The sequence below is a fragment of the Anopheles nili genome, chromosome 3 (assembly GCF_943737925.1).
Source record: "Anopheles nili chromosome 3, idAnoNiliSN_F5_01, whole genome shotgun sequence".
Classification (NCBI taxonomy): Eukaryota; Metazoa; Arthropoda; class Insecta; order Diptera; family Culicidae; genus Anopheles; species Anopheles nili.
The window spans coordinates 9,399,407-9,426,441 of NC_071292.1; the positions used below are offsets into that span (position 1 = coordinate 9,399,407).

Here is a 27,035-nt window from a genome sequence, read left to right on the forward strand (position 1 = left end):
GAGTAATTACTCAGTAAATTACCGTTGAATACTCAGTACAAATAAAGTAGATGATACTTACGTACAGATTGGTTTTTTATTCGCGTTTTCTATCGCCGACAGTTACCTCTAACCGCTTACCGCTCGCTCCAATAGCACCGATAGAGATATCGGTGTCCAACTGACGCCACCATCCGGGCTTACAATGCACACGGACCGATCGATGTAACAGAACAGCTTTCCAACGCGGTACACCTGTTTGCCCATTTCCCGTCGACCGGGCATCGGCGCGAAGATGATACCCCGTTCGGCACATTTCTGCGACACGAGCTCCTTGAATTCGAGCGTTGGTTGAGCGTCTATCGACATGTCCAGTAGTAGGGGAGGCTTCGGAGGCGGTGGGATGGGCTCTACGACAGGCGGGGTGTTGGAGCGGATACCTGCACCACCGCCCATTCCGATCGAACGGTGCATCAGCTCGAGCGCTTTGCGGAAACACTCCTTCACGTTCGGTTGCCGTACGATGTCGTCCGTGAACTGAGCTTTCCAGCCCTGGTACCATCGCGACACCTGGTCAAAGTTGGGCGTTTGGTTCAACCAAATGACCAGCGTCTGCAGCCATTTCGGGAAGAAGTACTTGTCGAGCATGTTTGCCATCTGCAGCGTGGATATAAGCTCATTCCATTCCCACACCTGGTTGAATATTTCTAAATCCTGCTGCATCGGATTAATCACCACTTCGGTGAGCCGCAGCTCCAGCTTCGGTATGATGTTTTTCGTGAGGAATACCTGCAGGTCTTCTTCGGCGAAGACGCCCTTCCACGGTGTTAGCATGGCGCGAGCAGACCGGTCCTCAGGATGCCACGCCTTCAGCGCCTTGGCCAGTTTCTCACGGATCGAAGGATACACGCTTTCCTCCATCTTCGGCCCGAGCAGGTCAGCCCACGGGTGAATCCAACTGTGGATGGGAACCGTGTCGGTGAGTGGATCCCATCCAGCGACGGCAGCGGCCAGCTTAGTCAGTATGATCTGCTCCAGCACGTTGTCCAGTATCCAATTGGGTAGCAATGGGGACCACGCGTCGAGAAGCGCAATCATTGGTTGGTGTATGCGCGGATTCCAACCACTGGCCGCTGCTCGTATGCTCGGAACAACGCCCGACCACACCACAGCCGAGTACGGATCAAGCAGGCTGTTGCTGGTGTTACTATTATCTCCACCCGAAACCTCCAGGATTGTTTTCCAGCGCTTGAAAACATCCATATGGCGCGTGGGTTCGCTGAACGGGCTCCATTCCTTCAGACGGGTGGCAATGAGCGGAGCAACGACACCCGCCGCCAGATCCGAGAGTCCGAACTCCATGTACTCGGTAGGATAATCGGCACACAGTCGGATGAAAATCCGTTCGCACTCTTCCAGCTCGATCGACCCACCGACAGGATCGACAAGGGCTCGCACCAAATCGAGGGCCCCCTCGAGCGTGTGCAGATAATCCTTTTCCAGCTCGCTGATGCGGATGAGGTTTTGCTTTTCGTGCAGCAGCTGCTCCTCGCGATCTTTGGCCTCGCACTTTTGCTTATCGATTGCGATGATGTCCTGCTCGCAATATTCCACCATCAGGTTAAGGTTGTGCATCAACTCAGGCAGCGCAAAGTGAACTGTGTCCTTGGTCGGAGGTTTACCACCGGGTACTGCCGCTTCGTACAGCTCCTCGTCGAGTATCTTTGCCTGGCCGAGCGCGTGATACCCGCTGAGGACACGTTTTTCCGGTCCGGTCATATCGATCACCGTCACCTGACTCAACTTAGAGGCGCTCTTGTCGAACGGTGCGTATGTCGAAACCTTTCCCTTTTCGATAACGTTCTCGACCGATTTGTAAAAATAGCGCGCGTTGCCTTGTTTTCCCTCTTTGCGCCACTGCCGACCCTCTTCGGGTTTGGCGCCCGTCGTGAGAGCTTTGGGATCGTCCTGCTTCTGTTTTTGTTTCGTGTCCGCCACGACCGTTTTCTTCTCCGGGCCGTACGCCCCAATGGCGCCACGGCCTTTGCGCACTTGCGCCTCAACTGGGGCTGCAATACCTTGCAGCTCTTTGCCCAAACCCTTGCCCGGTTGGTAGCCCATCTGCAACAGCAGCTTAGCACCGATACCGCGTGTATGTTGCTCCCAGTTTCCGATGTTTTTGCTCTTCGTTGCCGCCGTGGAGGCGTTGCTGAACGTTCGAAATCCGGCCATCGAACGCATATCCTGAACGGGCGGTTTTCCATCCTCCGATTCCGACGAGGTGTTACTATCGTGGCTGGCAATTTTGGAGCCAAATCGAGCCCTTTGGTCAGGTGCCTCCTCATCGTCCTCGTCGTCGTCATCATCGGTCTTTTTTCGTTCCTTAAGTGGGTCCGGTTTCTTACCCGACTGTTGTATGCCACCGGCGACAAATCCGATGGGTGCGGTGTAATCTTTTGGCTTCTTACCGGCTATGCGTCCTTTGCGTCGCCCGCCTGAGGATGTGCCCTCTCCGCCGTCGTTGTCGGAATCATCGTCCGCCCAAATGCCGTAAATCTGCTGGTTCTTTGTCGGGCGCCGGCGACCGCGATTTGGATTGAACTCGTTGTCCAAATCATAGTCCGTTATTTCGAAGCGCTCGTACTCTTCGTCATCCATCCTTAGCTGTTTTATCTCAACTATAAACGACTTGTAAATGATTCGTTTTGCAATACAATGACCCTGTTGCAAGCTTTTCTAGACGTCTTTCTTGCTCGAGTTGTTTACGGTTTGCTACTCTGATAGTTGTGACAGTTCGCGCACACACATCCGATACATCGGCAAAATAATTGAAAAGGCTCAAAATAATATCCATAAAACTGCTGATATTATGCCTTGACCTTCTCTCTAAATTCGTTTGGAAACAGTCTAATTCGATTTTTTAATGGAAAACATTCATATAAAAATATCTGATCGTTTTTTTAATGCTGTTTTTGACCACTATGCAAAAAGGTCTTTTTGACGTTTCCATTGCGTTGCCAGAATAAATTTGCCGCAAAACACAGCGTGCGGACGAGGTATTAAAATTAAAGTACAAAATAGCAAATGTGAGGTGTCTGTGTAACAAAATATCCTACCTAATGGCTAGCCCTATTTCCTACTAGTGTGCAATATCCGTAATTTGTGTGGATCGTAATTTATACTCGAAGTAAAATTTCCCGAACACGCGTGCTCCTACCGCGTGAATTTGACAGACCGCGAGCACATGAGTAGCGCATTTGTTTACACTCCGGCCGTCGGTGTATATCGCGTTTGTGCAGTTGTTTCCGCTCCGGCCATCTCGTTATCCTTGGCAACGGGTTAACGAGAGCACTGCGTGGTGGGTAGGGAAGTGGGCCGACGAAAAAAAACACCTGCCGATTCGGTGCGACTCGCGTATATCCTGCCGTCACCGTATCAAGCGCAGTGTGTGCGTGCGTGTACTCGCATGCACTCGGGTTCGGAAAAGGACGAAACGCAGTGGTTCCGCGGATCGGTGCTAAAAAAAAGAACCACCCACTCCAGCATCGCGAATACCAGCCGAACGGGAACGGGAAGTACACAGTGTGTGATACGATCATCGCGCTCATCGTACATACGAAGTGCGCTCGGTGGTAGTGTTGGTGCGCGCGTAAATACCCGCGCGTGTCCTTTTTTCTCCTCTGTGTGTGTCGCCACGGCGCGTTTGCGTTGCGTTCGATTGGGTACAACAGAAAAAAAACACGGCACGGCGGAGGGATCCTTTTCATCGGTCGCGACCATCGCGTACGCGGATCAATCGCAGCGCAGTCGATGCTGAAGGTTGACGTGCCACATCCCGGGTGCTGCTGTTGCCACGGTTGCCGATATTCCGTGCTTCCGTGCTTTCCAATCAGTAGGCTAAGTTACTGCTGCTACTGCTAAGTTGTTCCGCGATGCTGATCGTTGTTGCCACTGGACTGTGCCGCGTAGATTTCGAATCAAAGTGCGTGCGACCGTAATTGATTGCTTTTTCGTCCTTTCTGTCCCTGCGGTAAACATAAATCCTCACGAAGTGAAGGCCACCCACACGTTCTGCAGGCGAACGAAGGATTCGATTGTTCCCGGTCCGCGGTCGCGTGTGCAATTAGTATATTGTTTTGTTTTATTTGTTTTGTTTTGTTTTGTTTAGTTCCCCCATTTCTGCGATCGTAGTGTGCCATAGAACGACACACCATCATCTACGCAGTAACGGTGCAAAGTGCAGTTTTACGCAGTGAAACCACGTGTGTGCGTGTGTGTTCCCGCCTCATCCAAATGCAACTTGTGCGACGGAATCAAACCGCAACGGGACGGGACAACGATCAGGTTTACCAACGGCCAAATAAATAACGCCCCCAGAAACTGCTCGCGAGCTGAAAGTCGGTGCAACCAGACATTCCAGGTCCTGTTGCAGCAGGCCGTGCACTTTCGCCTTGGTTACGAGTTTGGTGAAAGTAAACAGCAAGAACCCCAACTCTCCAACTTTCCCCCAACGGTCGAAAGGACACGCGGTAGAAAGGACAACGCAGGACGACGGAGCGGATCGGCCAAGTGTCCTTTTTTTGCGTGTACGTACGCACGAAGGAATCGCACGCGGCAGAAACCAGCGCGCAACCGAGCCGGGTGGCGAAGAAATCCCGGTCCCATCAGCAGGCAACGGCAACGGTGTATAAACGCAGCAAAGGAGCATTTTTAAAAATGGTGCAGGTAAATGAAGGACGGCATGGGCTAGGTTCAGGAAAGCGGATTCTTCAGCTTCTCCCTTCGCCTCGGGGGTTACCGGTCGCTCGTTCGCTTGTGTGTTCTTCGCTCTGTGATTGTATGTGGGCCCGTCCCAGGACGATAAAGAGTACGCTTCCAAAAGCCCCGCGCGTTGGTAGGGTGCGCGTTTCCGGAGGGTTGTTCAACCGATTTTCGAGTAACACAGGGCGAAGGGACATTCGGAGGTCCTTTGCCGGGGGAATAAAAGCAGCGCGAGTGTGTATTTGTGGGCTTTTTTTTGCTCTCCTACCGTCAAAAATAATACAAACGGGGATCGGTTCGTGCATTCGTTGCAGGACACGGTTATGTTCCGCGTCGCGTCCTGTCGCGGGACGTCGCCAACATTCGAATCCTGTTTTCGACGGTTCTTGTCCTTTTACCGGTCCCCCGGTCCCGCACACTCGGCACGTCTGTGTGAGTTAATATCGAAAGGATAAAACCTTCACACACAAACAAAAAAAAAGAAATTATAATGGCAGGATTTGCGGTGCATCATCCTCTTGTTCGCGGCCATTTTTCACGATCCCTGGCGGCTCCAGCGGATGGCTCTCCGTACGGCTTGGATACGGCACGACGGCCAGGACTCCAAAGTCCTTCCATTAGATCGCGGGACGCACCGGCAGGGAATTCGTTTGCATTTGGAAAATTGCTAAAGTGCCGACGAAGGCAAACATGATGTGTGTGATGATGATGATGATGATGATGATGTTGTTAGTGATGTTGTGGATGATAGGATTTAATAAGAATGTCTGTCGTTCATCCGTTGGGAGTAGCTGGCAAATGTATTAAGTACCATCGTATCACTTTGTTTTCCGCTCTCAGTAATAGCCATCGATGGGATGGGTGAGCAAAAGAGATGCGTTTGATTATCATCAGTACAGCACTTCCTTTGTAAAATCATTCTTCAGCTTGCGGATATAAATGAATATGAAGAACAATTAATTCGTTGATTATTTTATTATAAGTTATGAAGCAGTTCAGGCGAAATGTATTTGTCCAAACACTTATAATGCATCCGTTTTAATGTAACTGATCGTAGAAAAAAGTTTTCTGCATCATAAATTGCAAATAGAATGCAGAAAGGATAACCATTCCCATCAATAATTGTGCACTGACGCACAAAGAATATAAAAAATCATGTTATACAGCATTTATTGCTTGATAGATAAATGCAGTTTGGCATAAAATATTCTTCAAAATTGGCTCGTTACTCGGAACGATTCAAAGATGCCTTAAGATGGTCATGGATGGAAACATTTCTCACCTCAGCTCACTGTCCCCAAATAATTGGCTAGGTTTGTCGTCCTATTTGTCCACTTTGGTACGCTGTTGTGTCCTTTCTCTCGCTCACCTGTACCCCCCAACGTGTTTCGCATCTTCCCAACCACAATCGTGACGTTTTACGTCCAACACCCTCCCAAAGCGAGTCCTGTAGGCGCTTTTCTGCTTTGTGATTGATCAATTCGCTGTAACGACAAACCGGCCACCCGGTTTCAGCGTTGCGACAGGATCCCGTTAAGCTTTGATGAATTCCCGACCATTCTGGGTTCACCTCAGCGTCAGCTCTACACTCCGGCACTGGCAACGGAGCGCACAAATCGTCCTTCATTTGCTGCCGAGTACGTCCAGCTCAACAAAGGGACGACTTGGCCACGGGGTGCTCCTGCTCTTGTGCGGTGGGCCCAAGTGTGAGCATGCATGCCTTCATGCCTCAAAGGACTCACACCGAATGGCTGCCCTCCTGGTGCGTCCTTTCGTGCCCTCCCAGCGTCGAGATTCATGCAAAAAGGAAGAGTGAAAAAAAAACGCTAGAAAAACAAAATGTATACGCCATATCGGGAGGTGGAAAACGGCGATGGAAGAACCTCAACAAAAAAAACACTCATACACACGCGCGCGCGCCAAACGACACATCCAGCGCCCGGTGGAGTGCAATGGCAAGGAAAAAGGGGTGGAAAAACGTCCCAACCCCCCTTCACTAGCTGCACGATTCCACGCCGTAGTGTGTGATAGAATTTTTATTAAACTTTGTCCTTGCACTCGAGCTGCAGAAGAGCGAGAGCGAGAGAGAGAGAGAGAGAGAGAGTGTCCTGGCTCGAGAGACCCTTCCCCGGGGTTCGTGTGATGCGTAGATTCATGCGTTTTTCGTTGCGTTTGCGTTCGCGGAACGATGGCTAAAGGGGGTGGGGGGAATCCGGAAAAGCGAGCGGGTTACGCATACACACACACACACACGCACGCATGGCCAGGAACACCATCCGGTGCGTTTCGTTCCGTCGAAGCGAAGGGATTCATCGTCCCTGTTGGCGGCGTTCGACCGGCGTGACGCAGCCGAGACGCGGGTGTGTGTGTGTGTGGGGTCCTTTTGTCGTTTGTCCCGCTGTTGTCCCGCACCACCGGGTGGAAGGGGTGGGGGAACCCCACGGTCGCCTCCAAAATCGCCACCGGGCGGGTATTAATATTTTTAAATTTTTTAATAAAAACACGCGGGTAGAGCAAACGCACGGTAGGAGGGCTTAAAGGGGCGGGAGCGTGTGCAAAAATTCAAATTTCATACAAACAACATATTTGCCACCGTTTTGGGGGAGTGCAGTGTTTTCGTTTGATTTAATTTGTGGTTGTTTTTTTTTTATTTTCGTGTGTGTGGCGAGGCTTGTGGTTGGAGAGACGTGGTTTACGATCGCAACGTGAATCTTTTTTTATTCATTCTACTTCCCCTTGTCGAGATAGAAATGGATGGCGTTTGTTAAGCAAATTGGGCTTGTTAAGCAATAAGGCGAAGTAGGATAAATCAAAAACAAAAACCTCATTAACCGCCTCTATCGGCTTAAAGCGTTTGCTTAAGTAGCTTGTCCAGCAAAGCTATATAATAAGCTCTCCTTAACGAAGCGAGCGAAGGACGATCGTCATCGATTTTGTATCATTCCCTCAACCTGTCGATTCCGATGGCCGCCGCCATTTCGTTGCTGAATCCTGCCATCCGTGGGCGAGTTTTTCCGCTTACGTGGGGAATTGCATTCGCCCGGTTTCGAGCCTCGGAAAAGTGAAAGAGATCGAACCATTCGCCAAACCGACGATCCAAAGGCTCACGGTTCTGGCCAACGAAGGCACATCCGGGGCACACACACACGCACCCAGACACACAAATCCGGCTGCATCGTCCCAAAATGGAACGCCAATTGGCAACCGTGGCCACGTTCGGTCCTGTATGCGTGTCCCTTTTTCCCTGGGACGGATCGGGGTTTTTGCCGGCACCACTCGCCCTGAGAGGGCAAACAAAAAGGACAACGACCGCAACGAGCGGACTTGCTCATGGGGCGCATACACACACACAAAAAAATGAGGGCTCCGTAGGCCTATAGCCACATTTGCGGCCGATCGGCCGGGGCTCGTTCTAGTTCCCGGACGCAGGACGCGTCCCACGCAAGGATAACGCGTGGCCGACGCGCGCGCACACGCACGTGTATGTGTGTGGGTGCGTTTGAGATGCGACCGTTCGCAACATCTGGTGCCGATGAACGGGACGGTTTTTGGATGGCTGGCCCGTTGGATCCGCGAGCATCGAAGGACGAATTGCATGTTACGCAAATACGAACAGCGCACAACCAAAACTCTCACTCCCCCCTGGCGGGTGGCTGGAATTGGAAAATGTCGACTAAATCGGCTGGAGTTTTGGAGCTCTCGCCGATGTCGTTTGTTGGTGTTTATTCAATTTTGAGGGGAGTTTTAAATTAAAAATTGTGAGCCACGCTTGATTTATCGGGTGTCGCTCGAGTGTTCACATTTTCGAAAGCTTGGTAAAGAAATTTATTAAAATCCCATTGCCCCGTTGTGGTGGCTGCGAACCGACGACGCTGCTCTCGTCCTGGGATAGGCGATTGATTTATGGCGTAACGATTGTTAGCATCACGTGTCCTGCCGACGATTCCCTTGCGGGATAGCCCGGGTTTCGCTCCCTTGGGATCAAGAGGACAGCGAAAGTAGCAAGGAAGCTAATGTCCCGTTTCCGGAACGAAGGGATACCGCGTGATGCACCGAACCATCGTCGGGATCGTCGATACCAACACACTGATGATGCCGCGGCGCGTCCCGTGAAGGGATCAAATTTTCCACCACCCTTGGTCGTTGTTCACCGTGCTGCGTCCTGCGTTAATTGTAAGAAGGACCTCCAGCCGGAAAATGGTCACATGTTGGATGAAATATTCGCCGCCATATTTGCTTTGATGAGCGTTATTTTTAATAATTAAGTTACGCGTACGAGTACGGCACGGGTTTACGGCACCGTTTCAATTAGCCCCTTTTTCTGAACCTTTTAAGCTCGAGAATCTCGAGAAACATCGAACTTTGAGCTAGAAGCAACCACAAACGCGAGCATCCGTTCCACGTTCTGGCCGTGTGCCGGAAAATTCATACACCACCACCACCGTCGGGAAAAGATAAAGCGAAAGAGAGAGCGAGAAAGGAAATCTTTCCATTGCGCTACTCGTTTCCACGCAGACGAGGCAGACGTTTTTCTTCGTCTTGTGGCTCTTGCGCTACGCCAGCAGCGCGAAAAACAGACACGCGAGTACGCGCGCGAAACTCGCGCTCGGCGTAAGATAGCGTAATTGATCGCGGTGGCGCGGATCGGTCGGAAAAAGGGTTTCGTCCTTGGTTATGTTTCTTTTTTTTTGGCCCTCTCGTTGGCCTCACTCACTCAGCCCCATTGACTGCTTTCCACATGACGGCATCCGTACGGCATCGGTGACCGTGGCCCGACGCTGCCAGAGCGCATATAAATGGACTCTCTATGACTCTCCGGCGATGACGACGACGACGACGACGACGACGACGACGAGGACGATGAAGGACTCGCCTCCACCGGTGCTTATCATTGGCCAGTTTTTTTCTTCTTCTTTTTTGTGTGCTTTTTACTCTCGTTAGCTTTTCCCGGCGTTGCCTGCTACTATCGGGGTGGCTACTATTTGGCCACGCCATTACTACGATGGCCCGCCGTGGGAGAGTTTCGGTGTTATGAATGAATTTCGTCGCTTCTTGAAGGAGCTCAAACTCGTTCGCTCGTTCGCTCGCTCGCTTTCTTGTGCGCACGCGACGTGCCCTTTTCTTGTGGTGGTTCGGTGTGGGTGGTTGGGTGGTTTGTCTTTTATTTGCGAACAAGTGGGAGGGCATTTCCACCGCAGCATGGGTCTCCGAGAAATGGAAATGGAAGGAAAGAGTGTCCGGTGCATGTGGGTGGTGGTTGACTTTTCGCCGTTCTTTTGCCCATCGATTGGACGATGCCGTTTCGTTCGGCATTTGGGGGTCGGGGTTTGTGGGTCAAGTTTGTGGAACAACTGTACTAGCAAGCGGAGAAAAAGGGAAAGAAGCGGTTAGTTTTGCTTCTTGAACGTTTGCATCCTCGTTCCGTTGTTGGATGCAGTGTGGCCGAATGGCTTGTTTTTAATGCAATGAATGCACATCGATATGTTGATTGTACACTTACATCAATGCTTTATTTCATTAACGCTTCGTTTGTTTCAATTTCCAAGACGTATGCCTTTGTTTCTATTACACTATCGGTAGATAAAGAACCCTTTTTTTGTTTGACTTTTAGCAAAAAAGCAGCGCGATTCTTCCAGCGATTGGTCGTTCATGTAACCATATTGGTTTCAGTTTGCATTGTCCCGAAACAAGTGCTGCAACATAATATAGCGCCTTTGAACGCCAGGGGGTGGCCACTAGCAGGTGTTTGTGTGGGAGGACCTTTGGTAGGCATTTTGCATGGCAAGCGAAATATGTTTGACCAAACAGCAGCAGCAAAACCCGCAAAGGGAGGGTGCGATGAAAACATGTCATGTTCCATCAGGACAACAATGCTACTGTTTTTCGTAGTTTGGTAGGCATTCCCGTGAAAAAAAAGCGAGACCAAAGAGAGAGAGAGAGAGAGAGAGAGAGAGAGTGAACGGGATGCAAATAAATCAATATCACCCTTCATTGATTCGCCCGCCGGTGGTGGGTTGCGCGCGTGTATGTGTATGTGTTTGGTCCTTCACCAAAGCGTGTTCCTGGTCGCGTTGGGCGTTGGTGGTCAAATTCGTTTCACTGGTCCCCAGGATTTTCCGGGTACGCTGGCTGACGGGGGGCGGCCAGTAGGAGGTGGGCCACTGCGCGTAGCATCCATCTCGCGCGAGTTCCGCGAACGAACACCGCGCTTTTCACGTACATGTGTGTGTACGTCTGTCTGTGGGTGGGTGGGTGGTTGGGCGTTGGTGGGCAGTACCCCCACGAGAAGCACCCAGTTATCGTTTTCCCGCTATTCATTTGAGTTTTTCGCGACTTTTTTGTTGCCTGTTCTCCCGGTGTTGTGTATGTGTGTGTGTTTGTGTTTCATTATGCAATCAATATTTATGCAGTTTTTGTGTGCCGCTTCCACGCGGGGAGAGCGAACGACTATCCTGTTGTTGAAGTGAGGGGTCCTTTCGAGCGCGGATGGTTTTCGCGACCCGTTACCACACCCACCCACACCCCCCCCGTCCATGGTGCACCGTCGTTGCTCGATCGAGCGCGCCCAACCAAAGTGTGCCTTCGCTCGCTTTCACCGCTACCGACAATGCATGGCGTTGTCCTGTTACTGGTGTCCTTTCACCAAAACGAACACCCACACATCGACACACACACCCACAGCAGGAGCATACGCGCGTCCGTTCGCTCGCTGATTACATTTCGCATTCTGCATATTCGCGCAATTCCCTATGCAGAACAGTTTTCCCTCCGTTTTCCTCGGGTCGAGGGTCGGGTGGGTGTTTGTTTTGCTTTCATTTCTTTTTTTTTTGTGCGCGTTGGGTCTCCGCGGGTTGTGGTGTCCTTTTGCGTCCTTCCGCTTCGGTTCCTCCCGGTACCGGTCGCACCTGGTAGCGCGATGTTGGGAGTTGGGAATTTATATATATATATATACATATAAACGTATACGTGCATAAATAAATTGATATACTTTTGTGCACGGTTTTTCTTTTTTCCCCTTTTCGTACTTCACCAACAACAATTCCAGTGTGCGCCCATGCAGTGAAACCCAAGCCGCTTACCCCTGGGTGCAGTTTGCGTACGAGTTGGCGCGAGTGAAAAACGAAGAAGCAAAAGTAGAGCAGGAACCAAACTGCACTCACTCTCCCGGTTCCTGCCAATCCCCTCGTTTACTGGCGCCACGAATGGTGCGTCGCTTGCGCCATTTTCCAGCGAAAAAGCGTCCGAATATCGACTCGATAACGACCGCATGAGTGAGTGATTGGTGGGAGGGGGGGGGGGGGGGGGCGTGAGAGTGGGGTGTATTATTCCGTGCATCGAAAACTGCATTTCGATCGACGGATGCGTTCGCATGTGTGGGTGTGTGTATGTGTTTGACTTTGGAACTGCGCTCATGTATACTTTTTTTTCTTCTTCTTTATTTTGCCCTCTCTCCCCAGTAGGCTGTGGAAATGCATGCGATTTTAATTCGGTTGCCGAAATTAAATGCGAGATCCGCGCGCTTGGTTTGTTTGCCGCTCCACCTACCCGCTTCTGGGAGGCGGGTGCGTAGAAACCGAACTGCATTGAATGCAGTTTCGAATGTATGCACCCGAAAAGCGGGGTACCCGGGAACGAGCGAGACGCATAAAAGCGATAGGCTGCGAGTGCGTTTGAAAATATGTGCGATGGGTATATAAATATATACATATCTATTTGGTTGCATATATACTTCACAAACGCCACTGGCCCGTACATATATTGGAAATATTATCCGTTTTTCCGCCAGCTAGCTTGCATGGATTCCTTCGTGTGTGCAATGGATGTGGTGTGCAGTAAGCAGGGCACACAACCACCTCCCCACCATCAGGATGGGGAGTTTTCCTCGGTTTTCCACGGTCCACTTGGTGCAGTTGTGCGAAAATGTGCGATTATAATATCGAATGCACGCAGTTTGTGTTTTTTTTCCCTTTCATTTTTATTTTTTTCCCGTTTGATGTGTGGCGGGTGGGGTGGGGATGGAAATAATTTCGAATTTACGGCCTGTGGGCAGGGACCAGCACCGGGAGGATAACATTGTATTTTTTGTTGCTGTTGTTGCTATTTTGGGGTGGGGGTTCGTGTTAGTTCTGAGCACTCGCCGCATGCCAGCTCTCCCACCCCCGTAACGTTAATCCCTGCGGGCGTGGGTGCGGGAGTTGTTGAGCGAACGATGGGTTCGAGGGGCATGCGATGGGGGACTATTATTGCAGTTTTAATGAAAATGTGTCGTTATCGCTTTTGCAGACGGAATAAATTGCGCCGGTAAATAATGTATCATTATGGCAGCAGTGGTACGCACTGCCATATAGGGTGGTGGACATTGAGAGTATTTTCAAATAAAAAAAAACGAAATTGAAACATGTCGAATTTTTGTTAATTTTTTTTTTCGGCATAAATAAATGCAAGCCCGCGTTCTGCGGCAATCCACCTATGCGGACCCCCACGCACACGCACGACGCTGCACATTGTAGATGATTATTCAAATTTTTGGTGCATTATGCAACCCTCGAGGGGATGGATTGCAGGTGGGGTCCAAATTTAATTCCCATTTTGCAGTGGGGCGGGGGTGTGCTGATGGCATTTTCGGATGAAATGCCAATTTATTCGCTCAACAATGCCGGCGGCGGCGGTGGCGGGTCTGCTTATGCAGATGAGATTGTGTATTTTTCATTTTATGGACAGAAAAAAAAACAAGTACGATTCTTTGGTAAATTGCAAAAGTGTTGTTGTTTTTGTTTCTGTCGGTATTTTTTTTCTCGCATTTTTTGCTTTTGATAGCCATCGGCTTGATGGAAAATGTATGAAAAATTTGAGGAAAAAAAGGATTTAATTTTTGTTTATTACCGCTGTCTGGCTGGGAAGCCGGAATGTGTATGCAAGTAATCAGGATTATTTAACGCATCCCGTTCAATTAAAATGGAAATTTTGCCAATTGTTGTGAGCCGCTCAATTTTGTACAATAACGCTGCTGCTGTACCCAGCATCGAGGTGGCTACAACGTGGCTGGTAATCATATTTTCGGTTTGATGCGGTTTTTTCATTAAAAGTCCTATCCAATTATTTTCCTATATTCCTGCACCTCGATGACAGTCGCCTTTCACGAGGGGGGTTTCGCGTCTATTGATCATGCAAAGTGAACCATAAAATGCGATTGTTTGAAACGCACCTTCTTGTGGTTGCCGCGAAGTTGGCGAAGGATGCACAAACGCGCGCGCGCACGCTCTCGCAATCGAATTTGGAAAGCGATCTAACTAGTTTGTGGAAAAAGTGTACAGAAAAGCTGCCCATATTTTCACATTTCTTCCGGCTCACCGAGCGTAACTAAAAACGCAACTCCGCGCGCGTTTGTTCGACAACACGAACCGGGCCGGTGGTTTGGAATGAAAATTTAATTTCATTCCTACCGTTGGAATGGCCGCGCGGAATGTAACGCGAACGCGAACCCAACCAGCCAGCCAGCCAGCTTGAAGAGAGGGCACGGTAAAAAGAAGCGCAAAACAAACCTGACCCCAGCAAACGTATATAGGGAAAACTATTCTCAACCCTTCTAATAACGCGCACGACCACCGACGGATGTTTTTCCCGTAAGCAAATTTCCACCTCGGCGTGGCCACCGCGCCTCAAATCGTCTGTTCGATTATTGATTGAGTGAGCGTACCGATCGATTGGTGGATTGTGTGGCGCAAAGAGAGAGAGAGACAGAGAGAAGGAGAGAAAGAAAAAACACACAGAGAAATGGCGTCCCCAGCACACGGTGATGTGGACACCTCAGAACGGATCCATCAGACGCAAAAGGGGGCTCGCCTTCCCCAGCTTGGCAGCTAAATTAAATGTTATTCGACTGATGGATTCCGGAATCGTTCCACGACCAAAATTCGGATGCTGGGCTCTCCAGCTCTCGGCGCCTTTTGCCGTGGTTGGCGAACTTTGACATGTATATGTATAGATATATATATATGTGTGTATATGGTATCGGACCACGGGTTCCACCACCGGTGTCCAAAAATTGGCCCCGAAGGGAAACCAACCGTTTCTTCCCGGTCAACACACACAATGTTCGCGCGGCGGGTTTTATCGACGGTGACGCGTGATAAAGTAAACAGCACCACCCGCGAATGTGACGTCCTTTTGCGCGCGTGCACGTATGTGTGTGTTGTTGGGTGGTGGGGGCGGAATGGGCGATTGGCCCTTTCGCATTTCGAAACGGTCGCGCAAATCCATCCGTCATCTCTACCGAGTGAGTGTCCCGTGCACATTTCATTTCCCGTTCATCGCCCGCAAAAAGCGGGTTTGGGAGGCGACAGTCCCGTGGTGGAAAACTGGCTCGTGTCCGCCGGCCCAGGCCTCCCATTTTTCCCATTTTCCGATCGATACAAATGCCGTTCGGCGGGCGCGCGTAATATGCGATGAGGGTCGCGCGTTGCAATGGGCTAAAATTGAATCGTGATTGACATTTGAAATTCATATCGGCGGAATCAGCGGCGTGCCGTGTCCTTCGTGGTCCTGCAGCAGGAACAGCAGCACCATGCTGTGGTTAAAAGACGTCAGGACGTCGATTTATCAGGATAAATCGCGTCCGTTTGCAGCTGCAGCTATGGATTTGTTACGCACAAGCCTCAACCAGGGTGTCCCCTTTTTGGGGTGTGGGATCTCGGTTTTTCCTTTTTAAAAAGCTGTTATTCATTATTAAAAGCAAACACAATTAAATGCGAGATCCGATGCAAAAAGATGCCTTTTAGTGCAGGAAAAACCACCTGCTTATGGGAACGGTATGCTTTTGCTGCTTGCTCGAAGCTTTCGAACCACCAGCCAGTGAGTTGAAAGCGGGCACGAATGAACGAGAAAAAGCAACACATATTGCTTAAATGGAAATGAATTAATTTCGACGGCCACCGCCACCGATCGGTGCTCCGACCCGGGGGGAGCAAGAGAGAGCTTTTGATTTTTGCATCCGGTGCAGCAGCATCAGCTCGAATCGATCCCAGCCGAGCTCGCGCGCGCGCGCCTGTATGTGTGTGTGGGTGTTTGCTGCGTATCAAGGCCTGCCCGGCGTGCATGCATTTTCGTGTGGGCATATAAGCTATATGCGGACGGACGAGCGTTTCGGTCGGTTGGTCGGTCGGTCCATCATCAATACATGACGCGCGCGCGCTTGACCGTGTCCTTTTCGGATGCGATGCATCGGTTTGTCGGGCTCGTGAGCTGGGTTTGAGGACCACGCGTGTCCTGGTGCCGCACTGTGCATGTCCTGCTGCATCCTGTCACGGGTGGCTCGTTGACGAGCGAACGTGAGTGTGATGAACAGGCAGGTGGAACGAACGATGTGAGAGAGAGAGAGAGAGAGAGAGAACGAGGTGGCCGATGGGTCGTCGTGTATGTGTGTGCTCACACCGCTCACCGGCTCCACACACGTGTGGGCGCGATTGGAAGGCACAGCAGCAAAAAAAAAAAACAAATCATCCACCACTGGTAGCCGCCGGAAAACCTATAAGCAGGGGTGTGGGGGCTTTCGAATCGAAAAACTGACCATCTGTGCGAGCGAGAACGCGAGAGCACAGTGGAGGCGGTTTTTTTTTTCGTTGTTGTTAGGTTTTGCTTGCGCGTCCTTGTTTTTGGAACCCCTTTCGCGGTGCCGTATCCTTTTTCGTCGATACGGTTCACGTTTGACGGTATTCGCTGTGGCATTTTGTACTGACGGAGCGGGTTTCCAGCTCCCTGTTTTTTTTTATTCTTTGGTATGCCTCGCCTGTTTGATGTGCTTTTTCATCTGGCTTCCCGTTCGTTCGTCGTTGGGGGTTGGGTAGTATTTTGTTTTTTTTTGTTCTTCCCCCCCCAGTGCATCTCACATGTCCTCGCTGCTCGGTTGGATGCAGCTAACACGCGCGCACGTGGAGGAGACAAGCCTGCAGGTCCTATTGCTTGGGTACCATGGGAAGAAGGACCTCTTCTCGAGTGCTTTCAAGCTCCACGAATGCTGCCACCGTATGGATTGCATTTTTCCCCGGTGCCGGATGCGTGCTACATGATTTAAAGCACAACGGGAAAAGAGAGAAAGAGCGAATGATGGAAAATAAGCGAGCGACGTTCGTCCTTGCCTCCCACGCACCCATTTGGTACCCATTTTTTTTTCCTCATTCTCCATCACGCGAGAGCTTTTAAAAAGCGGGCTCGCTTTTATGCGTCGTCCTGGCACGACGGACCCATCCGTTCCACGGTTCCCCGGTCACGTGTCCTTCGTGTGATTTTTCTCCCCATTTTTGCCCACCACACTCCCGTCAAAAAAAAAAAAAGGACGAGCGACAGGATCGACAGATCGACAGGATTCGCAGAGGCAGAGGCAACGGGACACCTGTGTGTCCTGTCGTTTTGCGTCCCACTTTCCCCGAGTGGGGGGAGAAGCTGGTTAGTGTCGCACACACGAGTGTGTGTGTGTGTGTGGGGGGGGGGGGTGAGTGGGTGGATTTTTTTTGTTGGTAAATTCCCCAGGACTCAGGAGCAGTTTCGGGGCCCCAGTTGTTTATGTGTGCCTTAAACTGGCCAACCGAGCGCTCTGGTCTGGCAATCGTCATCGAACGTGGCACCTCATGTCCCCCCCGAGTGGGTGTGTGTGTGTGTGGGTGTGTGGGTACGTGTCGCCAGGACGAATGAATGGCGCGGTTCGCCACGATTCGATTGTGCTTGTGTGTATCGAAACGGTGTGTTCCATCTTCTCTTTCTCTGTTGGGGTGCTCGCGAGTGTTTTTTTTTCCACCTTCAATCCATTCTCTGTCTCTCTTTCTCTCTTTTGCTCCTCTTCGTTCGGGATTTATCACCCCCGCCGGTTGCGCTTTGTCGGGGGGAAAAAAGGGGAAAAATCGGGAAACCCGGGAAAATGCTGATATTCTCCTCGCCCTTCCTCGTGGTAATCATCCATCCATCCGTCCGTCGGACGAGTGAGCCAAAGCATTGTTCAGTGCGGGTTTCGCGAAAAGCAAGCGAACGATGGACAAAAGGAAGGAAACTCTACATACACACAAAAAAAAGTAGCGAAGGACGAAACGGGGCTCTATTTTTTTTTTGTTTCAAAATTCCACCCCAATGCCACCGCGGCCATTCGAATGCCCGTTCGGCGTTTGAGAGGATATTTCGATTCTGTTTTTTTTTTGCACGAGAATGGATTTTCGTTCCCCATCCTGTGCTCTCTCTCTCTCTCTCGCTCTCTCTCTCTGTTTTGTCTCATTCGCACTAATTCTTCATCTCTCCCACATATGTACACCGCGCGCGCTTTGCATGGTTTTGGGATAGGGTAGCGTTTTTGTTTCCATCCTTTCTGGCTCCATTTTTTTTTTCGTTTAGTTCCCTTTTGCTTGACCCGCTCCAAATCAAACGGATTGAGCGAGAGTGGATTGGCTGCGAAGTTAAAGTGAGAGAAGCCGGAAAGGGGATGCCGAAGGTTCCCCTTAAACCACCCAAACCCTCTGCTGCTCCGAACGGGTGGTACAAATTGGAACGGAAGCCGAATGAATGAAGGGACAGAAGCGGCGCAGCACTGTGCCCTTGTGGGTGGAAAAAAGGATGCTGCTGATCCTGTTCTACCTTTTTAACCGAGGCAGCAGAAGGCGACCCCCATTTGCAGCAGGTTACGCGTACGGTTTCACTGTGCACCTTTCGTTGCAATAGCGAAAAAGTTTGCACCCATCGGTAATACAACACCACCCAGCCAGCAGGCGAGAAAAAGATGCTTCCCAGCGGCTGCTTTTGTGCGCGATTGACGTACAATCGAAGGCGAGTGATCGAGAGAGAGAGAGAGAAAGAGATGGCCGACAAGGTGCTTGCATCGACCTCCTCGTGAAGGGTTTTCCCTCGTGTGTTCACCGTTCGCCGGTGATTTAATTGATTTAATCGATTCACAAATTAGAACCTTTGCAGGATGCGCCACCGTCGAGTAGCGATCGGATTCTCCTGTGGAGGTCGTAGTGCCGCACTAGAAATGTGTGTCAAATGTGCCAGCTTTAAGACGCTTCGAGCTGGTGGGTGATGCGTTTTGAAACGGCGTGCAAATGGAGCGCTATTTAAACCGAACTTTTGCATTGGAGCTGCATCGCCTGTTGAGCTTTTCTTGTGCTAGGCTCGATGGCGGTTTGTCGTAGGTGGCTTCCCATGTGGTGTAATATGAGCAGGTGATGAGCTCACTTGTGCCGTGTGCTTGAAGGAAACTGGCCTCTGAAATTGCAATTTTGCAATTTGTGCACCATTGCTAGCACACGCACTCTGTGCTTTTTCGCCCAGCTCCGTCCATGCTCCGCTGGTTCTTGCGATTTGATTTAATTAATCAAGTGCGTCCGCGTGCCACGGCCATCTCTCGGTTAAAGCGGTGCGTGCATGTGCAGGAACAAGGCACCGCGGTTTGGGTTGCAATTTCCGTATGTGTGTGTGTGTGTTTGTGCAGCGCCAGCAAAACTCCACGCACGTAACGCCCGCAGGATGTGTTGTTCCATTTCACCGTCGATGTTCCAATATTTGGACCAACCGACGGGTGCCACTCAACCAGCAGCCGGACAGTAGCTGTGGGTGGTTCAGTTTTTCTCCGCCCTTCGTAAAAAAAAAGAAACTTTCCAGCCTGGACACCGACGAACGCGCTCCGGTGCTCTTCCATTTGTGGTGTTCTACGCGAGTAAAACCGCGCCGGGGTTTCCATCGGACGCGCGCGAGTGTATGTGGCCCTTGGCTTGGCGCGTCCGAACAGAGGGGGGGGGGGGGAGAAGCGTCCTTTCGGGAAGCACCCTCCGCCCACGCCATCCATCCACCAATGCACCCTCCGGGAGTGCCTGGACGGCTGGGCGATGCTTTCCCGCTGACGGTGTATATATTTGAGGCATAATTGGAAAAGCGGCTCAACCCCAACACACACACACCCACACACACACACGGGTGGGTGGTGGAAAACACCCTCGCAAAAAAAAAAATCAGATCAGTGGCCCTTTCCTGAAATGGGTGAGCGCGGGCGGGTGAGCGAAAGTATCCCGAAATGAATGGAAATAAATCAATAATAGCGCACCCTTTTTTTTCCTCCTCTTCTTCTGCTTTTTCTTCTTTTTCTCCCCCATCGTGGTGTGGGCGCATTTTCGATGCTTTTCGCAAATCGAACCTCACCCCCCCCCCCCCCCCAAACATTTGCCGCCGATCTTGACCGCCAGGATTCCCGCGTCCTTTAGGTGTGGGTAACTCTCTTTCGCTCTCTCTCTCTCTTTCGTCCTTTTGGCTGCCCTTTTTCCTGAACCGGCGCAACATGGCGTGGCGTGGCGATGCCATCCGTGGTCCGGTCGCGACTGGACGTCGGATTCGCGAGATTTTCCTCCCCTCTCCCCACCCCCTTCCCCCTCCACAACCACCCGTTCCGATCTGCCCCCGTCGTGTTTCGGTTCAACGGTTTCCGAGCTCTAGCCGACGGTGCAGAATCGGGTGTGTGTGTGTGTGTGTGGGTGTTACCTCCCACTTTGCCCGTTTCGCTTCCCATTCCGGGGATGGTGGGAAGGGAAAATTTATATTTTAAAATTGGAACCGTCATATCTTTTACTTTTTATTTGCGAAACAGCGAAGCGCGAACGCGCGCACTCGCCCCCGCGAGGACGAGCCAGTGGCTTTTCGTATATTTCGCAGTGTTGTGGAGTAAAGCGGCGGGTGGGGGAGTGGGCAGGGTGGTTGGAGGGGCTGACAGGGTGGGAAAAATAATATCGAGAAATATGGGGGATAGATGATGTATATTGCGTACGTGTGGGTGTGTGTGTGTACGCGAAAAGGACACACGCGGTGTGTGGCTTCCACTCTGGGCGTGATTTTTATTAAGTCTTTTTTTTTTGTTCGTGTGTCGACGATTTTCCCAGTCTTTCGGCTTTGCGTGGATGTGTACATACATAAGTTTTTTTTGTTTCCAATTTAAATTCTCCTTTCCAACCCAACGGAACTCACCCCCCACATCGAGCTCTGGCCTATTTCACCGGTGCTCCGTGTATTGATGCGTTCGACAGTTGCGTTCCAGTCCGGTAAAGGACCGTGTGCGAATGGGGGAGAAAGAGCGAAAAAGAGAGAGAGAGAGAGGGTGAGAAACAAAGGACCACCGGCACGAGCTGGGGGTGGGTATGTGCCCAGTTATCGGGCAAAAAGGATTATTGAGTTTCCCTTCGGCGGCGGCTTAACAGCGCTTTCCTTTTTGCGCATATAAAAATATATTTTTCGACAAATATATTGCGCCCGGCATCGCGTCGTGCATGAGCGATGGTGCAAAATGTGGCCAACAAAAAAATTGGGGTTTTCCTCATTTCAAGGCGTCCACCGCGTAGGTCTATGGAAACGGACTGAAAGGAATTTTTTTTTTCAAAACTCGCTTCCCAGCTTGCAAGCCTTTTTAGCTTGCAATTATGGCGATTCAACGGCAAGCCATGCAGGTTAATTTGTTCCTTATATCATTTCGCGGCTTCCCTTGCGTGATGTGTGGCTGCTTTTCTCCACATTCCGGACAGTTGAGGATCCGCCCGGTCAGTACTTTTCATTAGGCTTGCTTTCTCGTTAGCGGCATCCTCCACAAGCACCTGCCTCCATGGCGCTTCGCGTTCATTGTGAGCTCGTCCCATTTAAAGGGGATTCCAGTTTCCAGCTCACTGGGTGTGTAGTCGGTTTTATTTTATTTTATTTCATTTTTTTTGCTCTCTACCGTCATCTCCTAAAACGCACCACTCCGTCGTGTCGGACTGGACTGGAAGCACCGTAAAATATGCATCATCGCTGAATCCGCGTTCCGGAGCATAGCATTTTTGCGCCATTCCCAAATCCCGAACGATCTGAGTGGACGACGACGCGGGTTTGGTGGATCAGTGGAAGGATGGAGCAACAAAAAACGGCTCGAAAAAGGACCAAACTGGACGACGGAACTCGCCCCCTTTGGGCGACCTCTGCACGGCCGTGTATGTGCGCCGCCGGTCGCGGCATGTTTGATTGATATTGATATTAATATCGAAAAATGCGAGCCCCTGGCACAATCCTGGTGGGTGCTGATGGCGATCTGCCCTTTTTTCGCTGTTTTTTTTCTCTCTGTGTGTGTGCTCTCTCTCTCTCGCTCCATTTTGAATTCGTTTGCTCCGCTACGGCCGGTCTGGCCGGTTTGAGCCCGGACAGGTGGTAGCTTGGAACGCGTTGGACTGCCCCCGAGGCAGCCGTAGCCATTGTCGATTGATGGCTCCCGGTCAGATGAAGAATTCATAGACGAAAAAAAAAGGAAATGCTTTTCAGCAGTCCCGGGTTTTGGGACGGAAGCTGGGTAAAAAACGAACCGACCGAACCAAACCCGCATTTCGCGTTGGGATTTTTAAAGTGAAAAAGAACGTATTCACGGACGGTTAGCTCTCCTGTGTGCAGCTCTGATCGAACCTTACCTTTCCGCTTTCCGTCCGTATCTTCGTCCCCGCTAGGCACTGGACGAGTACGACATCCAGCCGGATCTGCCGCAGGCGCTGCGATTGCTGGACGAGATGAACAACAACTTCCAGCAGGTGTCCGATCTGGTGGGCAATATGCTGCAGCGAGTGAAAACCGGCGAGCTGTCGACCGAGTACGGGCTGAACTTTCTCGAGATCAAGTACCACATGCTGCTGAACTATCTCATCAATCTGACGTACGTGGTGTTGCGGAAATGCTCGGGTAAGTGCAGATATGCTTTGTCGAATACCTGAGACACGCGTCAACCGTTCCCAATACGAGTCGCCGTGTTGATTAAACATTAAAAAAAACTGAAATTTGTTTGCCAAAACGACGCCCACTGAACGACGATGTGTGAGGGTGCGAAGCTTCTATCAGTTTATAATTTGCAATTTCAACTCACTCCCAGGGCACCGAATCGAGAAAGATCCATCGATCGATCGGCTGATAGAAATACGAACCGTGCTGGAGAAGATCCGACCCATCGACTATAAGCTCCGGTATCAGATCGACAAGCTGGTGAAAACGGCCGTCACCGGCAGCAGCACGGGCACCGCCGATCCAACCGCGTTCCGTGCGAACCCAGCCAACCTGATATCACAGATGCCGGCCCCGGGCGAGGAAGCCAGCCAGGGCGGTGGCAGTACGGCAGCGGCCCTGGCAGCATCCGGTGAAGATGGTCCCGATCCAGACGACGGTGCCGACTCGGACAGCTCGGCGCAGGTCATGCTGAAGCTGAAGCGCGCCAAGGAAGCGGCCAAAAAGGGAGGCGCCCCAGGCGGTGACCGTGGTGGTGCTGATGGTGCTGGTGCGGCACGACGCTCCAAGTCGGACGTGTACGTGCCACCCAAACTGACATCGATGCCTTACGACGAGGACACGAAGCCAGACCGGGCCCGCAAGCAGCTGGAGCGCGCAAAAAAGCATGCCCTCGGTTCGTCGCTGATACAGGATCTGAAGGACGAGTATCTGGACACGCCGGTCGAGCTGTCGAGCAGCTCGCGCGCCCAACAGATCCTGTCCCGCCGCGAGCGGGAACGGGAGGAGTACGAGGAGACGTATCTTACGCGCCTGCCGGTCACGAAGGCGGACAAACACCGCAGCAGGAAGCTAACGACGCTAGGTAAGTTGCCAGTCCATCCTGGACGGTGGGAGGTTGATCTGGTTTTAACGTTCCGGGGACATTGTTTGCGAGGGCTTTCCGAACGGCAAAAACGGGTTCATTTCTTGTTTGTCTTTGTACCGCTTTGAATGGCGATGCTTGCAGCGTGAGCAGCCAATATTTTGTCTATTTTGCTTTTCCGGCTATTCCTTTGTCCTTAAATTGTCCCAGTTTGCTTGTGGCGTTTGCTACGCAACGTTTAATATAGCAATACCGGATTTGTGTGGAATATTTGAAAGTAGTCCGTGTCCTGCATGGCTAAGGAATCAAAGACATACATTGCTATGGGTAGATTGTTTAGGGAAATTTTGGTGGAAATTTGCGGAACATTCGATGCTTCGAGCTGACAGCAAATTTCTCGTACTCCGTAAAAGCTCGCTTAGTAAGGACGAATCGAAAGCTTTAGAGCACTTGCGGGAAAGCTCGCATGCATGTGAAGCTTTTAGAGTGGTTTCTATACTATCGCAAAACGAAATGTTTTATTTGATTGCAAAACGATTTCGAACAACGAAAGGATCCTTTTCGTTTGTTTTAAACTGCACGAAAGAAACGATTTATTTTTTAGAACTGTACTCCCGGCTTATAATATACTTTTTTACTCTTTCAGCTTCTCTGGGCGATGAACTGACGAGCTTCACGGATATAAGCGTGCTGAACGAAGACTATCCTTCCACGTCTGCAGGCGGTGGTGGCGGAAAAAAACGCAAAGCTGGAAAAGTGAACAAAAAGCACGGTAAGAAACGTCGCTTCCGTTAAATTGTCCCACCACGGGGACAAACGTAGCACCTTCGAGCGAGCGGAAGAAAGAAAGAAAAAAACAGGAAATGGAAGCATCGGTACCAGCCACTACACAGCATCCTGCAAAAAAAGCTCACTAAAAGTTTCAATCTATAACCGAAAGCTTCGAACCGGTTCGGTTGAAAAATTTGAACCGGTTAGGAAGCGTAGGGTACTATTTCTTGTCTTTTGTTTTTTTGCAGCTCATATCGCTGCTTTTTTGAGTTTTTGTTGACTTCGGTTATGTGTTCGGAATTATTGTCGTTCGTTGCAGCAGCATATTTTGTGTTGCATTTATTCAGTTAATACTACAACTATACTTCAAATTTTATTTTGAAACTGGGTATGGCTAAAACTATGGGCGATGCGTTAGAAAACGTTCAAATAGAGCTGCAGCGTGAGGAAGTTTGTAAAATAGAAAAACTACGGTTTACCAGAAAGCAGTAGCAGTGCGAAACAAGAAAAGCTAAACTATGAGAGAAAACTCGAACCATGAAAAATATCTAAATAATGTAAAAGATAACAAATTACAACGTTACAAGAGAAGCCTTTTATAATATATTTATAAGAGAATATTTTTTTGTTTTCAATAATACTACAACCATCAAAACTGAAAAAAGCTCGCTCAAGCGATAAGAAAACTGATGCAGAACTAAAGCAGAGAGTCGCGTTTGAACCAGACGGCCAAATCGCATTGTACACTGCATCTTTTGTATGCGCATTCGTTATTATTTCCTTCGTTGGGCGTTCGTATTCGAGAAGCGAGATATACAAACCCTAGCTATAAAGAAATAGAACTAAACTGTATAATAGTACTATGAAATCAGACAAAGCAACAAAACAGAAAATAGTTAATGATATGAAAATGAGATCTTTACGTTGTTTTCTAGTATGAATACAAGCAACTCCGCGAATCATAAGCACGGGCAGCGCAATCTGAATCAGCGCAACGATATAACTGTTAGCGGGGAGTGCGTGGGAGTATCAGGGTGAAACTAAGAAGGAAGTAGCCAGGAGGCGGATAAAATAAGGGACGCGAAAGAGAGGATGTTACGATAAGATTAACCATATTGTTGCCTTTTTCTATAACACGTACGTAAAGAGAAAGAGATTTCTTATGAACCAGTAGTGAGGGAGCACGTGGAACAATGCTGGATCTAGAGAGTTTGTGCGAGTCGTGAATGAGCTGTAAGTATGCGAAACCAAATGCATGCAGGGAAACTAATTAGAAGCAGACGAAAGGCGATAGAACATACAGAGACGTTCAATACTGGTACTGGTTTGCTGTAGAAGCTCATATATACAATTTTTTAATGAACTAAATCTACCCCGAAACGTATACTAAGTGGTTACAAAGGTTAATTTTTGTTTGATGTTTTACATTGAGTTATCTTTGAAATATATGAAAGATGAACTAATACTTCCATAATCCCCGTAAGCACGCATTAGGGGAAACTCACGTAAGGACAGATCCACAAGCATACTCACAAAACCTCAATAAAAAGAAGCAGAATTCGAACGCCCGAATGAAGGAAACAATAAACGACTTAAGTGGATAAGTTTAGATAAAAGGTGTAGCGTGAAAGCGCACGATGAAGCTGACGGAGAGTGTGTCCACAAGACCACATCACGTTGTGAGGGTCCTAGAGAGAAAGAATTCAAAATGAACACAAAAGAAATATTATTTTATACAAGTTGTATAGCATATTTTCTTGGTCGCATTTCCAACCGAGCTAGTGGAACATATTAAAGAATATAGAAGTAATGGCGCAATTTTCATTGCATGGATAGAGGCTGCAATGAATTGCCAAATATGGTGAAAAAATGAAAAAAAGAACATGAACTCTAACGGAGACGGTAACATTGTTTCCGGAACAAAAATTCTACTAGGTTGATGAAGTTGGTACGAAAACGAAATCAACATCAATTATCATGGTTTCAAAGCAAAATTTAGTTACGTGCGTCAGTAGAAACCCCTTTCATCGTTAAATGTTTCTCTTTATTTAGGAAACATTTTTAAAGCAATATCAATCAACAATCAATTGTTCAGTTTGGTTTGAACTGTTATAGTTTTTAGTTTTTGCTATCAATTGTTCGAAACGTTAAAACATAATAATTTGATTTGAGTTTGTAACAGTTACATATGGTTTCATTTGTTTGTACTATTACTTTTCTATACGGTTTTAATAAATGCTTCTTAAGTTTACAGCATGTTTTGTTTTAATTTTGTTTGAATGTTGTTTGTCTATTCTTTTTCTTCTTTACAATTTTGTTGAATTTATTTTCGCCTAATTTTGTAACCAATAGCCTATACAGCCTTTTAATTGTGCAATAGGAAATGCGTGCAATTTGAATCGAGACGTTTCATGGCTAGATTAGTGAAGCCTACATCGCACTACAATCAAAATATACCTGTGCGCTTTTCCTATACCGCAGGAGAGGAGAATCAAACTGCAATGCATTGGTATTGGAAATGATAACCCGTAAAGTGGTGTTTTTATTTCAAATTATGCATTAATTTATTGTGTAAGTCATTACGGGGCTCAATGGGGGAACATCAAAAGAGAGAGGCGGCCATAAAATCAATCAAATTCGCCATCATTTGTGTTGATATCCATTTTATGTTTGCGCGTGGGTGAGTCCCGAAGCTCGACTCCATAATTCCCTGAGAGCGCGGCAGAGCAATTCATTAATTAAAATTAATTAATAAATCATTGCGGGGCAAACAAAAACATATCAATTCACGGTGCAATGCACAGGAGGCGCTGACAAATTTAAATCAAACATATGGCAAGAAAAAAATGCATCAAAATGAGTCGACGTAGCGTTGCCAGGGCAACCGTTCGTTCGGTGCAGCAGCGTGCTC

At 49.4% G+C, this 27,035-nt stretch overlaps 2 protein-coding genes across 2 annotated transcripts; one reads left to right on the plus strand and one right to left on the minus strand.

Moving 5' to 3' along the window:
• Nucleotides 1-108: 108 nt before the first annotated feature.
• On the minus strand, nt 109-2,649 carry LOC128723468 (septin-interacting protein 1). Its single transcript, XM_053817213.1, has one exon. The coding sequence runs from the start codon at nt 2,635-2,637 to the stop codon at nt 109-111; it is 2,529 nt and encodes an 842-aa protein (XP_053673188.1). The 5' UTR covers nt 2,638-2,649.
• Nucleotides 2,650-4,695: 2,046 nt separating this feature from the next.
• LOC128722604 (neuroguidin) lies at nt 4,696-24,259 on the plus strand. The gene is made up of 4 exons (XM_053816277.1): nt 4,696-4,704; nt 22,224-22,452; nt 22,640-23,353; nt 24,000-24,259. Exons 1-4 carry the CDS (start codon nt 4,696-4,698, stop codon nt 24,146-24,148), a joined length of 1,101 nt encoding a protein of 366 aa, XP_053672252.1. The 3' UTR covers nt 24,149-24,259.
• Nucleotides 24,260-27,035: the final 2,776 nt, after the last annotated feature.